This window comes from Melanostigma gelatinosum (genome assembly GCF_949748355.1).
Source record: "Melanostigma gelatinosum genome assembly, chromosome: 11".
Taxonomy (NCBI): Eukaryota; Metazoa; Chordata; class Actinopteri; order Perciformes; family Zoarcidae; genus Melanostigma; species Melanostigma gelatinosum.
In genome coordinates, this window is record NC_136644.1 from 2,532,049 (window position 1) to 2,547,572 (window position 15,524).

Genomic DNA, 15,524 nt, shown 5'->3' on the forward strand with positions numbered 1-15,524 from the left:
CTTTAAAGATAGACAGTCTAATGCACCATACTGAAAAGAAGTGACAGCACAGAGGATCACGAGCAGATGTTTATTCAACCACATCAGCCTGTTTATGAACAGTTTGAACCCTCAGGGTCCCTCAACTGGTTCATCCTCCAACGTCTTCTTCTCTGCCATTCGTCCACCGAGGCCTCAGATGCCTGAGGAGACAACAGAGTTTGGCAGCTTGCTTGTTTGAAGAACCGGTTCACTGGTTGATATATTTCATGATGAATTCATTTAGTTTCTAACCTGATCAAATTCACCACCTCTGGCCATTGCCACTAAATCAGCATCTTCATTGTACTCTGACAAATCCTGTGAGGAGAGAGAGAGAAAGAGAGATAGAGATCTCTGTGTCACAGTTCAGTGTTCATCCTAATGGAGATTAAACAGTGTGCGACAGTGAAAGTGGCTCATGTGAGAGTGGATGAATGGGGGAAGTGAGCCGCCTTTGGAAGACGGAGAGGCACAGAAACTAACCAGCTCGCCCTCATATGCAGCTTCCATTCCCTTCATCTCCAAGCTCAACCTGAGAGGAGAAAGGTGCAGTTGAAAGCATTGGTACAGTGCCATAGCATAAAATGAATGTAATATCGGCGCCGTGTTGTTCCTGGGAATGGAAGTGTACATTCCACAGTTGACAGTTCACACACCCAAAAAACATGATTTGTTTCGGACTGATTCAGAGATTTCTTTTGACTTATCCTATTTACATTTTATTTATGTGGGCATTGTTTTTTTAAGGTGTCAGAGAAACAGAAAAATAACTCACAGAGACCTTCCTCCATACTGCCTTCGCCCTGCAACGAGAGTAAAAAGATGAATTCTCAGTAGCAATGAGGAGCTACACCGAATGAAAACAGGTCTCCGAAACTCACTGAACATTGCTCCAACCAAACAGCAAATAGAGACCAGGACAACCAGGAATGTAAAACATCCAAAGACAACTGCCACCACCGAGACGCCGAGACGATTCAGCACTGGAGGAGCCGGAAGAAGAAGAGGAGGTGAAACCAGCTCTCTGTCTTAAGAATGTTCTACCTGACTCAATCAGTGGATCGACTACCTTCTTCATTCAAATACATCCAATTGCTGCTGATGGAGCTGGTGTTGTCGAAGCTGTCTGACACTTCGCAGTGGTACGTTCCAGCGCTGCTCCTCCGCAGCAGGAGTATGGACTGCTCTGGAGGCTGGTTGACCACTTTGTAGAAGCTTCCTCTGTCATGTAGGAGGGTTTTGTTGAGGAACCACCGGTACTGAGGAAGAGATCCCTTCGCTGCCTTGCAGTAGAACCTCAGGCCGGTCACGGCGTAGTTCTCTCCGACGTCATAGTCGTAATGCATCATCACAGGCCCACCAACCGGGACTGTTGCAGACGATATGGATCGGAAAGATACATCATGGACAAACACTAACAGAAAGCAGTGTTATGTCAGCAGTTTCAAACAATTCACATACCAACTTCCAGGGGAATCCATTGACTGAATCCGGTCCGGTCTCCGTTGTTTGCCTGGCACTGGAGCCATCCCAAGTGCTGGCCCAAGACCAGTGGAACCTTAAATGTCGCGTTTCTCTCTTCAATGGTTATATTGGCAACTAATTCTGTCCTGTTGTAGAGTGAAAAGGTGACGGGCGGAGCCCCTTTTGTTGACTGACAGGTGACCTCGGCAGAATAGCTGTGGGAATCTGCCTTTAACACGGCGAAGGAGATGTCAGGGGTCGACACCACGTCTGAGGGAGTAAGACGTCGGAGAATTCAATGTTGTTCAATGAAAACATTTACAAACTTTGAACGTCAGAGGTTATTCATGGCAGCTGACCTTTGACTGTGATCATAACTTCAGAGCTGGAGGTGAAGTTTGTCTTGTTAAAGTGGTTGGTGGCGACACACATATAGGATCCGCTGTCTTTGGAAGTAGTTCTGGGGATGAAACACTTTACACATTAACTTCCTTCAGTGGCCTCCGTGACAAAGGACTTCTCTCTCAGACAGCGTTGAACAAATGTTTGTTGCGCAAAATGAGTCATAGAACACAGGAACTTGCTTAATAATCAAAAGCTGCAACGCGTTCCAGCATTTGACCCCTTTTTCATGTCTGTGTAATATCGAGAGCGTCTTTTTAGTCCAACTACACTTTTTGTTTTTCTTCAGGGTTACAATTCTCTCCGTGTTTTTCTCAGGTACTTTCAGGTTCTTAGCTTTCTGTCTGTCCACAGATAAAACAAACGAGTCACATGTTGATAAGTGAGCTTTCAAGGTACTATATATTTATAGCCACAGTAGCTATCGGTGTCCTGTCTGTATGCTAAGCTAACTGATAGCCTCTTTTGCTGATATAGTTAATTTAATATGTAATTACTGACAGCTAATAATACTTTGCGGCTATACTACTACTCTGTTGCTGTTATTTACACATTGTATGCTCTATCGTTCATGCAGTACTTCCTGCCAGCTAGAATCAGAAGGCAACCACCTCCCACCAACCACCAACCAGCCACCGATAGGGCCCCAGTTTCATGTTTGCACCGGTACATTCAGCTGCTCACATCACCATAGCAACCCTAAAATCTCGATGGGATTCGACTGACCTGTTGATCAAGAGATTGTTATCGGCAACATGGTGGAGAGGTGACTGAGAGACAAGCTGACCATTCAGCAGCCACTTGTAGGAGACCTGATTTCCAGCGATGAGGTCACAGTGTAGCTCCAGCGTCTTCCCCTCAAAGAAGTCCACTGGACCTGACCGAACGGCAACCTCTGCACCCTCCACTGGCTCTGCAGGACAGATACAGCAACAAACTGAGATCCTGGTCTTATTTCAAACCAACAACAATCCTTAATGGAGAGAAGTAAAACACCTGGTGTCCAAATATGATGACTGTTGTAATGTGGCTCTATTGATGGCAATGTTGTTGTTGTGTTGTGGTGGTTCATCACTTTGGACCTGTCTGAATATAACAACTATTGGATGGACTGTCATGAAATTTCGTACAGACATTCATGTTCCCCTGAGGATGAATCCTTCTGACGTTGGTTATCCCTTGACTGTCCCAACATCATATTACAGGGACATCATTGTTCCACTGTCTTGGCTTCAGTTATAGAAACATGAAGGTTTATAAAACAGCTGGGTGGCTAATGGACAGCAAATGGGGGGTAACGTGTCAGAGCATTCATTATGGGGGGCCTGTGTTAAATGTACACAATGCTGATGTAAAAGTAGAGAAATAACTGTAACATAGACAGTATTCCCAAGCTAAGAAAAATGTCACTTTACAAAAACAAGCTGTTCGAGAAATGTTTTTTTCTAATTTTGTTGAGCTTTTACAAGCACGAACGCCCTGAATGCTCGATGTTGCTGCTATAGGGAAGCCATGTACATGTGACGTACAATACATCCATGCTAAAGAAGAGACTCACCAACAACCTTCAGGTAGTGTGTGTAGCTGACAGTGGGCTCTATGTTAGAGTTGTTCTGAGCTTTGGCCACACACTCCAGGCTGCCTTCATGGTATGGTGTGATTACCATGGGCATCGTTCCAACCTCCCCGTTCAGGGAGGTTGATTCGCCCAACAAGCTGTCACGGTTATCCTTCCTAGTAACGGTTGATAATTAGAGGGGTTTTCTGACATTACTTAATGCATTTTGATGCAGTGGTTAGATTTAATGTGAACAAATACTCACTTGAATAACTGCAGCAGGATAGTTTCATTCTCTGGGTAGATTTTCAGTTCACACTGGAAATCTATAATGCTTCTCATCAAAGCTTCCGAAGGGCCAATTACTTCTGGACGCCCCAGAGTGGACCGGCCTGTCAGAATCAAATGTAGGTATAAATATATAGGGGTAGGGTTTCCTAACCCCTAACCCTAACCCTAACCCTAACCCTAACCCTTAGGAGGGCCCCGCTCCCAATTAAACCTAACCCTAACCCTAACCCTATATATCTATATCTATATAGATATAGATATATCTATATCTATATATATGAATATGAACCTATAAACAACAATGGAATTGAGGTGATAGTGCAAGTAGTGGTAATAGTGCAGACAGAGGTACAGTGCAATATGTCTGATTAATTGTTCATCAGAGTGATGGAGGGGAGGAGTTGGAACAGGTCGTGTCCAGGGTGTTTACCAAAAATAAAATAAAATAAAATAAAATAAAATAAAATAAAATAAAATAAAATAAAATAAAATAAAATAAAATAAAATAAAATAAAATAAAATAAAATAAAATAAAATAAAATAAAATAAAATAAAATAAAATAAAATAAAATAAAATAAACACTCAACAGAAAGAACCAAGAGCTACACAATTGACTAAATATGTACTAACAGACATTCAACAAATATAACTGACTTACTGCTGCCCTTACAGATGCAGAACCCTGTAGAGAGGAAGAAGAAATCAAAAGGTTGACAAGAGTTTCATGTTGTGAAATGTACTGCAGTGCAGTTTGTGTTGAGTAGCTTACCCAGTATGACCACGAAGAGGGAAGCAGACATTCTTGAAGAACAGTCGTTAATAACTATAAACTTCAAATATGATTACGCTACGCTGTGTTTTGCAGAAGTTTTGACAGGTTCGAATGGAGGATTGAGGCACTGCTGGTGAAAAAAGTGCACACACACATTTAAAAACGTGCAAATAACTGATAGTGATAAACTAACCCCTCCCTGGAGCCCCCCCCCCCCTCGTTAAACATCATGAGATCAAGTAATTTACTCAGAACTGTTGTGTCATATTTTGAAAAATGTCAGTGTCAAAACAACATAAGTCAGAGGATTTGCGAGGATGTGAAGGTGTAATAAAGCATCATTTATTTCATTGGTTTATTTGAAAAAAGAAGACCAACAACAAAACATCAGTTGACAGTCACATTCACAATCACTTCATTCCAGCAAACAGAGATCATCAGTAAAGTTGCTGTGCACTGCCTACATGCCTGCGTAGTTCTTTCCAGAAAACGTTTGAGGAAGTTAACGGGATTCTTTTTGGGAAAATGCAAACATTTTCAACTGAAAGTGTACCAATTACATATTGTGTCTATTTTTCCTATATTTTGAAGTAAGTAAGTAAGATTTATTTATAAAGCGCTTTTCACAGACATAAGTCACAAAGTGTTTAACAGGGTCAGAATCACAAACATAAACAACACAATGTGACCATATAAGGGCCAATCATTGACATACACAGAAAGTACAACGTTAAAACATGGTTTAAAAGCTAAATTAGAACATGGTGTGATAAGGCCTAGGACATGAGTCTAAACAGGTGTGTCTTCAGCTGATTCTGTCATGAATTCACAGAATCTGTGAAGTGCAGGGGTGCAGGCAGAGCATTGCAAAGCCTTGGTGCTACTGCCCCAAAAGCTCGGTCACCACGGGTCTTAAAGCGAGTGCGTGGGTCAGACAGATAACCTGACATGTTTGACCTGAGAGCGCGGGCGGTGAATATGGGTGAAGTAATTCAGTGGCATATGTAGGAGCCTGATGATTTGAGTAACAGAACAATTAACTTTCTGAGGTCCATCAAGACAAAGCTTACTCTGTTGTAGCAACGTGGGCATGAGCTGGGAAAGAAATGAGAGGAGAAGACATAAGAGCAATTAATATAGGTTGAGTTACACATTTCCAGTGGATTGATTTCTCTGTCACACACGCACACACACATGCACACACACATACACACACCTTGCTTGTGGTCAAACATCTTGTACACACGGCCTACACCCACTGCTAACATCAGAAAAGGAAGCAGCAGAACGTGATGGTGAGGACATCGATGGTGCTGAGGAAAACCTCTGTGGAAGAGAAGGGACAACGCAAATGAAGCATTATGTACCGTAGAGGCAGGATGTAAGGCGTTCAAATATCTACGATATGTGCTTTTTACTTGGTGCTGTTTCAGTGGAGGATGTTGCTGGAGGCAAGGAGTTAAGGATCCTGTCTGAGCAAGAGTAGAAAGTGTGATGTGGAACACTAAAGATCAACTACACAAAGAGGAAATGTAGAAACGGGCACATGTGAAATATTAAGATGAGTCTGTATTCAAGACTCACAACCCCCTCAAAAGAATAAGTTGTCCTCAAACATGTTAGTTCGTGAGCGTTAGAGGTGTTTATAGGCAGATTTGGTGACCTTTCGACATAACCAGGCTATCTATTTCCCCCTGTTTCCAGTCTTAATGCTAAGCTAAGCTAACTGACAGCAGACTGTAGCTTATTTACTGTTAGCTTGATGTTTTTACCTGTGACTCGGACCAGCACGGCTGCACTCTCCACCCAGGGCCCGGAGTCATTGTAGCTGTCCCTGGCCCTGCAGCGGTAATACCCAGACTCCTCTGGGCCGAGCTTGGCCAGAACGAGGGTCCGTCTACGGTCAGTTAGGGCACCGTGATACAGGACGGGGTGGATATGGGAGTCCACATCCGTCTCAGTGGGAAGGCCAGAGGTGTTCAAGAGCCAAGAGACGTAAGGGAAGGTTCCTCTGCTGACTTGGCAGCTCAGCTTGGCAGCAGTCAGTTTGGAGTCAGCACTGTAGAGATATTCAACTTCCACTTTCACATCACCTCCGACTGGCACTGGACGAATGAGGGGGGGGATGAAAGACAGGTCAGCAATCACAAAAAGACATATTTCCTACAGATGTGGGTGTAGTTCATACCCATTTCCAGAGTCACAGGCTCACTCATCAACTCCTGCGCCTCAGTCTTCACCCGACATCGAGCAACGGCCGTGTCCTGCCCGGGTACCATGGGGACGGGGAACCAGGCAGCGAGGGATCGAGCAGCTGTGACAGATCCCACTTCTGTGTCATCTACTGAAAGAGAGATGTTGACCGGAGGACTCCCTCTTGTTGACCAGCACGTCACGTTGCCACGGTGGCCGGCTCCCTCTTTGGAGATGGAGAAAGAGATTCTTGGTTTTGAAACGTAGACTGGTGGAGGAATAAAGAGGGGAGAAGTTGGGGACAGGGATGACACAATACATGTTAGGCTAAAGTGAAAACACATCTCATCAGCATTTCAGGCAGGTGTCATTGTTTTCTTTTTTTGTCACACACCTTTGACTGTGACCTGGACCTCTGAGCTGCTGGAAAACCTCCTGGTGTCCTTCACCCTGGACCAAGCCATGCAAGAATAGTACCCAGCATGCTCTGGAGCCACCTTCCCCATCACCAGCTTGTTCCCAGTGAGCAGAAGCAGGGGAGAGGTTAATGATGTCACTTCCGTCCTGTTGAAAAACCAGGTGTAGAAAAGGTGGGAACCCTTCGCGACGCTGCAGCTCAGTTCAATGCGTGACCCCTCGTATGCGACTGGGGGGAAGGGTTCAGCAGTCACTCTGGTGTTTGATGCTGGAGCTAGAGGTTGGGGAAGGATGGGTGGTTGGGGAGGCGAGACAGAGGTAAGGTTTGGGAGTGTCTCCGGTAAAATAAGCCAGTTATTAAAGCTGTAACAGGATGAATGCTTTCTCTGTGTTTGTCACTCACTGACTACAGTCAGCTTGATGCTGTTGCTGACTCCAGTGCTTCTTTGTGTCGTCGCCTTGCAGTGGTATGACCCCTCCAACGTCGCAGCGACTTTTAGGTAGAATGAGGCCGTTTGGTCCCCTTGGAGATCAGCGACGGTGGCGATTAAAGCGCTCCCATTCCTAATCAGCTCATAGGTGACTGGCAGAGAGGAGTTAGGTGCAATACAGCGGAAAGCCAGCCTCGAGCCGAGGTAAGCCACGTCAGGACCAGTCAGAACCGGGCGAGGAGAGAGCGATCCACCTGAAGAGAGACAGCGAGCACTGGCAGTTTAAGTGGAGCCCTGAAATTTAACCACAACAAGTTTTAAAGAGAGTATGAGCAGGTACAGCCACAAATTATTTGAGATCAGTTTTTGAGAACAAAGAATAATGTCTGAAAAGTTCTGAACCAACGAAAGATCAATCGATCAGCTGAGCACCAGATCTCAATGAGCTCCACTTTAACAAACTTACTTATGCTGATGAAAACACCTGCCAGAGCTGAAAGAAACAACAACAGATTGTTGTAAGAATATAAATGAATCGATCAAATTATTCATTCATATTGCCGGTTTAAACTATGTTGATCAACTCACCCAAAGTTGGCAGCAAAGTTAGAGTTTGTAGATTCTTCATACTCTTCATAACTGCTCCGCATTTATCTTTGACACGGTTTCTCCATAGCTTCGTTCAGTGTCCGAATGTGTGTGTGTGTGTGTGTGGATCCTTCGGATTCTGTTAAAGCGAAGGGTGTTACACACGTGTTGCAACTAGATAACATGTTAGGCTGCGTTTTAGCTTTTATTTTAAGTGCGACATATAAAGCTTAACAATGCACCACAAAGCTTTAATGAGCAGGATATTTGAAAATCACTTACAGTTCATTGAATTCAGGTAAAGGGACATTTTGGAACAAAACTTAGCACTATGATCATCGTATCAACAATAATACAATTACATAATATGTATTGTATGATATGCATAAATTAATAATTTACCCCCAAAAACGTTCAAACACTTTTTCGCAGTCACGACCATAAAATAATAATCAAATCTTTAATTCCCCAAAAAATGAATGCAGAAATGATTTAGAGAATGCATCACATGAAGGTTAAAATAAGACCTTTGCAGGAAGAGGCCACAACTGCTTTTCTTATCTTTGTATCTCACGTAACTGGAACAGCCCTTTTGACTTCTTATTTTCAGCCACTCATAAGCCTCCGCCCGGCTGTGGCTGCCTAAAAGCACGGCTTTATATTTAAATGATATTTAAGTCTGTGGATGGACAGGCCTGACAGCTTGGGGACTTTAATGAGTTAGTATGCCTGAAGGGGGGGGGGGGCTTCCAGTGGTTGAGGGGGGGCTTCCTCTTCGATGGCTGCAGAACAGACTCTGTGGGGTTTTCTCCGCCGTCTGAGCATCGTGGCATGCTGTTTAACCAGGAAACGCTTATCTGAGCTGCTCTGTGGGACAAAACACATACAAATGTATATAAAGGCACAGCATGCACACAGATAGACTGGAGAAGCACAACTCACCAATAGACATGAAAAGTAGTACCTTGCAACAACCAAATCAGCTGCAAACTCAAACATTCCTTACCACAACCAGCATGTCTTTCAGTCTCTCGATGGCCTTCTGATTGGCTCGTCCCCGTGACACATACGAGGTTAAGAGTATACTGAGGAGCAGAATCAAGACAGACAGATCAGAGGAAAGGACTGTACGTCTATCCTTAAAACAGCTCGTATCCATTGAAGATCATCACTTCTACATAACGTGTTTGCTGCTGTGCACTCAGTGCCTCTCGTTCTGCTTTTCAACGTAGATTTTACTTGTTTTCCTTCAAACTGGAAAAACTCATCCCACTGCAAATACAGAGCCAGTGTTTGTATAAACCCGTTGCATACTTACATCTCAGCGAGTATGAGCGGCAGGACGAAGGCCTCGGAGGCCAGGTAGCGGAGCGTGGTCTGTGCCGGGCTTGGGAGGCTGTTCACACACACTCCTGTCACGTTAAACACAGTTTCTCCATTTCCAAATGGACCACAGGAGGACCTGGGTAGAAACAGGGGGAAGAAATTGGGGCAATGAGCTGCAGAGAAAAGTAAAACTATAAATGGGATATTTCCTTCTAGTGCTAACATGTTAAGAGAGTAAGAAAGTACATGTTTTGGTCGGGTGTGCCTTCTAGCTGGTAGAGGTTGAAGCCCAGTGTGGTTGCAGCCATTAGGAGACCGAGCAGCAACATGAAGTGGAATAAAACAGAGGAGCTGGAGCCTCGGAACATCCTCTGCTCTGCCACACAGCACCGCAGGACCGTGAACTGAAGACAGTGTTAGAGGGAAGGACGTGGACATTGATGGTAAATGTACAGTTGACGGTCACCAGTGCTTCTTGGTCACAACTCCATCTAATCATGCACCATGGGCCGGTAAAAAATACTCAAATAGACTCAGATCTCTAGAATGTGACAAATGTATAGATTACTTGAAGGAATAGTTCGACAATTTGGGAACCTTGCTTAGATACCACTCACACGTTAGATATGAAGCTCGAGTCAGGAGACGCTTAGCTTAGCTTAGCATAAAGACTGGACACGGGGAAACAGCTAGCCTGGCTCTGTCACCTCTACAGCTCACATGTTCTTTCTTGTTTGTTTAATTTGTACAAAAACCAAATTGTCCAATCAACCTTATGTGGCAAACTATTTAATTTATTTTATTAGTATTAATATTTAGTTTATTGTTGTGTTTTTAGGTCATTGTTCTCAGGCATCTTGTGACATTCTTGCCAGTACAAGATGCTTAACTGGATTTAAGAGACACAAATAGGGAGCGAGAGTTAGATGGTCCATAGCGCTCATGTCCCAGACAACCTTTTGGATGTAGAAGGTGGCCATCAGCGTGACAGCTCCTATCAGAGGCAGTAGAGGGCAGTAGTAGACTCCCACCCAGGACACTGTCTGACTGTACACCAGATCCAACACTTTGAAAGGGATCAGGAAGCGCTGTTTCCCCAACAGCCGGGCCAGCAAGGATGAGGGGTACTTCTCCTGCAGCAGCCTGTCAGTCAGAGGAAAGTTCATGAATCTCGACAACATACGAACTGAGCTCCATTCTTTCCCTAGATCAGACAAACTATTCCAAACGCATCGATCTTTCTATTCAAACCACAACGATGACTAAGAGAGAAAGAGACTGTTGATCTCAAACAAACCCACTTCCTGGGGTAGTTCAAGAGGAAGACGTTGCAGAAAGTGGCGAGGAAGTTGAAGATACACAGCTTGTACATCTCTCGACCAAACATGTTCTCCCTGCAGTGAAAGGGATACTGTACAAGAAATCAAAATGGATTCAGAACTCACTTAGAAAAACATCGATCTGACACCACATATCAGTCCGCAGGACCTCGAAACATAAATCTCACTCTCAACTCACTTTATGCGCTGTTGTGAAGATGAAAAATAGGTAGATCCCCAGCGAGGCCAGCTTCAAGAAGATGCTCCTGAAGAAAAGAGGGTGAACCAGTGCAGTTGTGTGTGTATGTGTGTGTCCTGGGTTCATCTCCCCGTGCACCTTACCTCACTAGAGTGGCATTGACCTGCATGGTGAAAGAGTAGTCCTCAAAAGATGAGATCTTGCGGAACATGTGAGGGAGGAGCAGGTTGACAAAGGTGATGGTGATGGGAGGGAGGTACTGGAGGACCAGGCTGACCAGCCAATAGTGCCCACTCTGAAAAACACAGTCAGATGTGAAAATCTATTCACCAAATCCAGGACACACGAACAAAACCAGCATCAAAGTCTCACCCCGGACTGTGATGTTTGGGTGGCGAAGTAGATGAGGTAGAAGGCTCCACCCAGCAGGGACAGAACAAGCAGGTTGAGGACAAACCTGAGCAGGTAGAGACGCACCCTCTGTCCAAGAGTCCTCTGAGCCTCCCGCACAGAGAAACTCTCCTCCTCCAGGAACAGCTGAGGACGAGCGGAAAGAGGGAAACCTCTCAACTGTGAGCATCGCCGGTGTTTTAAGTCAATCAAAATATTAGACCAGCAGCACACACACACTAAAACTACAATCAAACAGTATAGTTTTATACATACAAAGTAGGACATGCGTTGGGGGAGTGTGTAACCATTTCCTTCATGGCAGAAGTGCAGAGAAAATGCTTGATGATAAGAGCAGTGTGTTTGTTTCACCTTACACTGAGTTTTGTATATTCATATTTCACTTTTGAGCTGGTTCTAAAAAGAGGTTTGAAACTTTCAACCACTCATTTCTAAATTGGCATCACAACTTCCTCATCTGCCTCAATGTTGATGCATGTGACACCACTTTTCACTGACATTTACCACCTTGTGTCTGCATAGTCAGGAGTGTGTGTGTGTGTGTGTGTGTGTGTGTGTGAGTGAATACATCTGTTTTGAAAGCCAGGTGGTCACCCACCTGTTTGGTCACCCATTTTTAGGGTTTAGTTTGCTGTAAATAAAGCTGTGGAATTGCAAAATGTTACTTTGTTCATGAAATTCCAGGTTTGATTCTAAATAAGAGAATTGAAAGACAGGTGACACATTTAAGGAAAGACCTGAATAGGTGAGTGGAGAAAACATGCAGATGCCTCCTTGCAGAGCATGAAGGGTCACTGAATAGTTTGATCATGATAGGTTGAGGCAGGACATCTCATTGAACACCATGGACCGGCCTTCAGACCCAACATTACGTATACGCAGTACGGAAAACAGCCAAAGTGGGCAATGGGTTTGACAGATTCACCGTTGGACCAGCGTGTGGTGTGCGACCGTGGTAAACTAGAGCAGCGCCATCATGCATGCCGGTGATGCGTGTGCATCCCTTCACCTTGAGATCGTTTCTGATGAAGCAATGTTTGAGAGTGGCAGCAGCGGGGTCCTGGATGGTGAAGTCCCAACCACAAAAGATCTTGTAGCTCACGTTCATACTGTAACGCTTCCCGAGCATCCAGGTGTGCTTGTAGCCAACCGTCGTTCTATCGGAGAAGTTTACAGATTGAACACAGAAGCTTTCTCTACGATGTGAGGAAGATGGATATCGAAACGTTTTGTTCTTTTTGCAGTTACTTTCCTGACTGACCTACGGACCACCAGGACGAGACTGAGGAAGAGGATGATGAGCATTCCAGCGAGGTACAGCAGAGGCGTATTCAAGCACAGCAAATTCAGGGAACCACGAGTATAGAAACCAAAGAAGACCGGAGAGCGATCCAGGTAGCCCTGTAGAAAGGAGCAGATATATTATATGAAAGATGTATAAAACGTACAGTACATACACACAAGCAAACAAACCCTTACCGATCCCTGGAAGAAATCCAAAACCGAGTCATTGCCACCAAACTTCAACGGCTCTGTAACATCACAGAGAACAACACAACAGTGTTTTTGCAGGAGTCTGCGTTGAGTTGTGGTTGCTGTACTTTAATCTGCCTTTACAGAGGACTCACCACTGCTGTTGCTCCTGCCATAAAATGTTGTCGGCCCCAGAATGAAGGCCCAGACGAGGGCACAGTGAAGCAGGTTTAAGTAAACCAGATATCTGAGGAACACAAAGTAAGCCTTCACGCCAACTCCAAACCTGCCTGGAACAGATCAGTGAGGGTTAGAATATGTTTGGGTGAAATCATCTAGTCGTGGTGATACAACAGACTGGAAACGAGTCCTTATAATCCTCATCATCACCGGTCCTGTCTCACCTTCGATGGTGTGGAGAGTGTGCTGCCATGGCAAAAGGTCTGATAGAGCTCCTCCCATTTGTGCCCAAACCCTCTTCCTGTTGATGCTCTGGCTCCGCCTCCAGGACTCCCAAAAACCAATATTGCTGATTTGCATCTTCCTCCTGTACCTAATGAGCAGAGTAGATATGATACTTCATCAATGCCTCTTTTATTTTAACATGTTAAATCCTGAGCATGAAAATATCTAAAATAACACAAAACTTTAAACACGACTGAACTTTTGAAAAGGAGGTGAATAAACTCGTCCTGATGTTTAAAGGGACAGTTGTATATTGTTTTCTGAGGCTCTGGAGGAGCTTTCAAAAGTTACCCTGATGACGTCATCCCCAGGGTTATTTTTCCAGTGTGACCTTTTGTTGTTGTTGTTGTTGTTGTTGTTGTTTGTAATGTTATGTCTTATTCACATTTCATTTGATGTTGTTTGTAATTTTGTAAAATTGTAATATGATATAGGTGGAGGCTTCACATAAGCCCAGTTGGCTTTTTGCCTCTTCCTGCACTGATTCATTTATCTCTGTTATGTTTGTATATTTGTATATTTAAACTAAACTTCAGGTCACTCGCTGAGAGTGTTCTCACCTGTGACATCGTCTGCTGGTACAGGAAGCTGAGCTTAAGCTTTGTGAGACACACAGCCTGATCATTGGACAAACACAACTGGAACTCCAGGACCTATATATACAACTGGTCCGAAGCCAAAAAGGCAACCCAGGTCTGTAATGATGCCACCCAAAGTCCAACTAGCAGGAACAAATGTGGACAAACAGTAATTTGTGTCCTCTGCTGTGGCCGTCCTAAACAGAGACATATTAGAATAACCTCTCCCACCTGGCGTCTCTCTTCCTCTGAAGACACATGACCAGGCTCCTGAGCGGCTGTGTAAATGCCTTGTCTTTGGGTGCTCTGGACAGGTGGCCATGGCTGATCCTCTGCCCCGCTTCTGGGCCACCCTGGTGGGCCTCGCAGGCTTCCCAGAGACCCTGTCTGTCCTGCTCTGGCCGGCTGGCCTGGATGCTGGGCAGCTGATCAAATATCTCTGTCTGATAGTACTCGCAGGAGTCCGACGACACGGTGGAAACAGTGCTCTCCTCTGTGGTGGGAACACATGAATGTAGATCACAGTGCATGTTTACGTACAAGATGTTTTACTTAGCTCCGCATTTGTTACAGGTTGCAACATAGTAGCAAAGTAGTGAAAAAGGCCCACGGTCACATCCTCAAATGTCTTGTTTAGTCTGATCCACAGTGCAAAACCCCAAAATATTTAATTTACAATGGTATGATTTTATTGGGGACTGATGTATTGTAATTTGATTATTTATTATCTGTGTTGATCACACCTGGTTTTATTATGTGTAACTAATGTTGACATGTGTATTTAAGCATGTTTATGCATGAGTGTGTTCTATGCGTGCATGTGTATTGTGGGATGCAGCGGCTTGGAGCTCAAGACAATAAAGTACATCTTATCTTATCTTCTATAAAACAGAGAAATATTTACGTTTGAAAAGGCGGAACCAGGAAATGTTTGAAATCTATGCTTAACAAACAATCAACACCTGTATTTTATATGTTTAGTTTCCACAATGTCTTTAAACATCCCGAAACAGAACCACATGCATATCCATTTCTTTACCTCTAGCCTATGCGTAATATCAGCAGTGTCTTATTTAAATTCATAGATCATGTAACACGTTAATGTCACACACACACACACACACACACACACACACACGCACACAAAAAAAGGCACATTTTTGTAAAATGATTCTGTTACCTGACAGGAGTCTCATGAAGTTGACAGAATTGTGCTCCTCCATTTTATTCTCCCTGCACTTCCTCTTTTATAACAGATCTTCAGAAACCAATCGTCCCGCAGTATATACAGCACAAGGCGACAAACCTCTCCACCAAAGCTGCAACTCAAACTGAAAAAAGTTACTTCCGCACTCTGCATCTAAACAGCCTGCTTTGCAGCCCACATCAAGGCCCACTGAAGTGAAGACCCATTAGCGGCGGGCCTGCAGTGAGTGTTGTCCCTAAAGTCCTGTTGATGTCAGATCTGTGCTCCACACAGGCCGCGTCTCAATTTGACAGCTCACAGGAAATCACATGACAGGATGCAAAACGCAGGCGTTGCATTGGTGGCTGAAAATAGTTGACATGAAGCACACCGGACAGTGTTTCATCATCTGGAAACCGACGTTTGGAG

General features: G+C 44.3%; 3 protein-coding genes across 5 annotated transcripts; all 3 read right to left on the minus strand.

The window, feature by feature from the left end:
- Window positions 1-92: 92 nt before the first annotated feature.
- Window positions 93-4,537, minus strand: LOC306784545 (Fc receptor-like protein 5; the record flags this gene model as incomplete). The annotated part of the gene is made up of 13 exons (XM_079278579.1): window positions 93-182; window positions 274-339; window positions 505-553; window positions 797-824; window positions 903-1,004; window positions 1,091-1,390; window positions 1,483-1,755; window positions 1,845-1,945; window positions 2,614-2,800; window positions 3,446-3,621; window positions 3,711-3,837; window positions 4,396-4,419; window positions 4,507-4,537. 13 exons carry the CDS (start codon window positions 4,535-4,537, stop codon window positions 93-95), a joined length of 1,554 nt encoding a protein of 517 aa, XP_079134705.1.
- Window positions 4,538-4,868: 331 nt separating this feature from the next.
- Window positions 4,869-8,272, minus strand: LOC306785146 (Fc receptor-like protein 5). 3 transcript variants are annotated; one of them, XM_079279375.1, is made up of 9 exons: window positions 8,139-8,272; window positions 8,017-8,043; window positions 7,523-7,804; window positions 7,097-7,393; window positions 6,698-6,928; window positions 6,282-6,614; window positions 5,928-5,981; window positions 5,726-5,835; window positions 4,869-5,604 (listed from the first exon to the last, which is right to left on the minus strand). In XM_079279375.1, the coding sequence occupies exons 1-8, from the start codon at window positions 8,185-8,187 to the stop codon at window positions 5,777-5,779; spliced, it is 1,332 nt and encodes a 443-aa protein (XP_079135501.1). In that variant the 5' UTR covers window positions 8,188-8,272; the 3' UTR covers window positions 4,869-5,604; window positions 5,726-5,776. The 3 variants fall into 3 exon arrangements, with proteins under 3 accessions (XP_079135501.1, XP_079135500.1, XP_079135502.1); XM_079279374.1 differs by having other exon boundaries at window positions 6,698-6,970; window positions 8,139-8,265; XM_079279376.1 differs by lacking the exon at window positions 5,928-5,981 and having other exon boundaries at window positions 6,698-6,970; window positions 8,139-8,264.
- A 130-nt stretch (window positions 8,273-8,402) lies between these two features.
- tmc8 (transmembrane channel-like 8) lies at window positions 8,403-15,399 on the minus strand. Its single transcript, XM_079278184.1, has 16 exons — window positions 15,090-15,399; window positions 14,141-14,402; window positions 13,271-13,419; window positions 13,022-13,156; window positions 12,873-12,925; window positions 12,655-12,794; window positions 12,403-12,550; window positions 11,355-11,519; window positions 11,126-11,277; window positions 10,983-11,049; window positions 10,766-10,875; window positions 10,421-10,607; window positions 9,711-9,868; window positions 9,457-9,600; window positions 9,145-9,223; window positions 8,403-9,005 (listed from the first exon to the last, which is right to left on the minus strand). The coding sequence occupies exons 1-16, from the start codon at window positions 15,130-15,132 to the stop codon at window positions 8,859-8,861; spliced, it is 2,139 nt and encodes a 712-aa protein (XP_079134310.1). The 5' UTR covers window positions 15,133-15,399; the 3' UTR covers window positions 8,403-8,858.
- Between the last annotated feature and the right edge of the window lie 125 nt (window positions 15,400-15,524).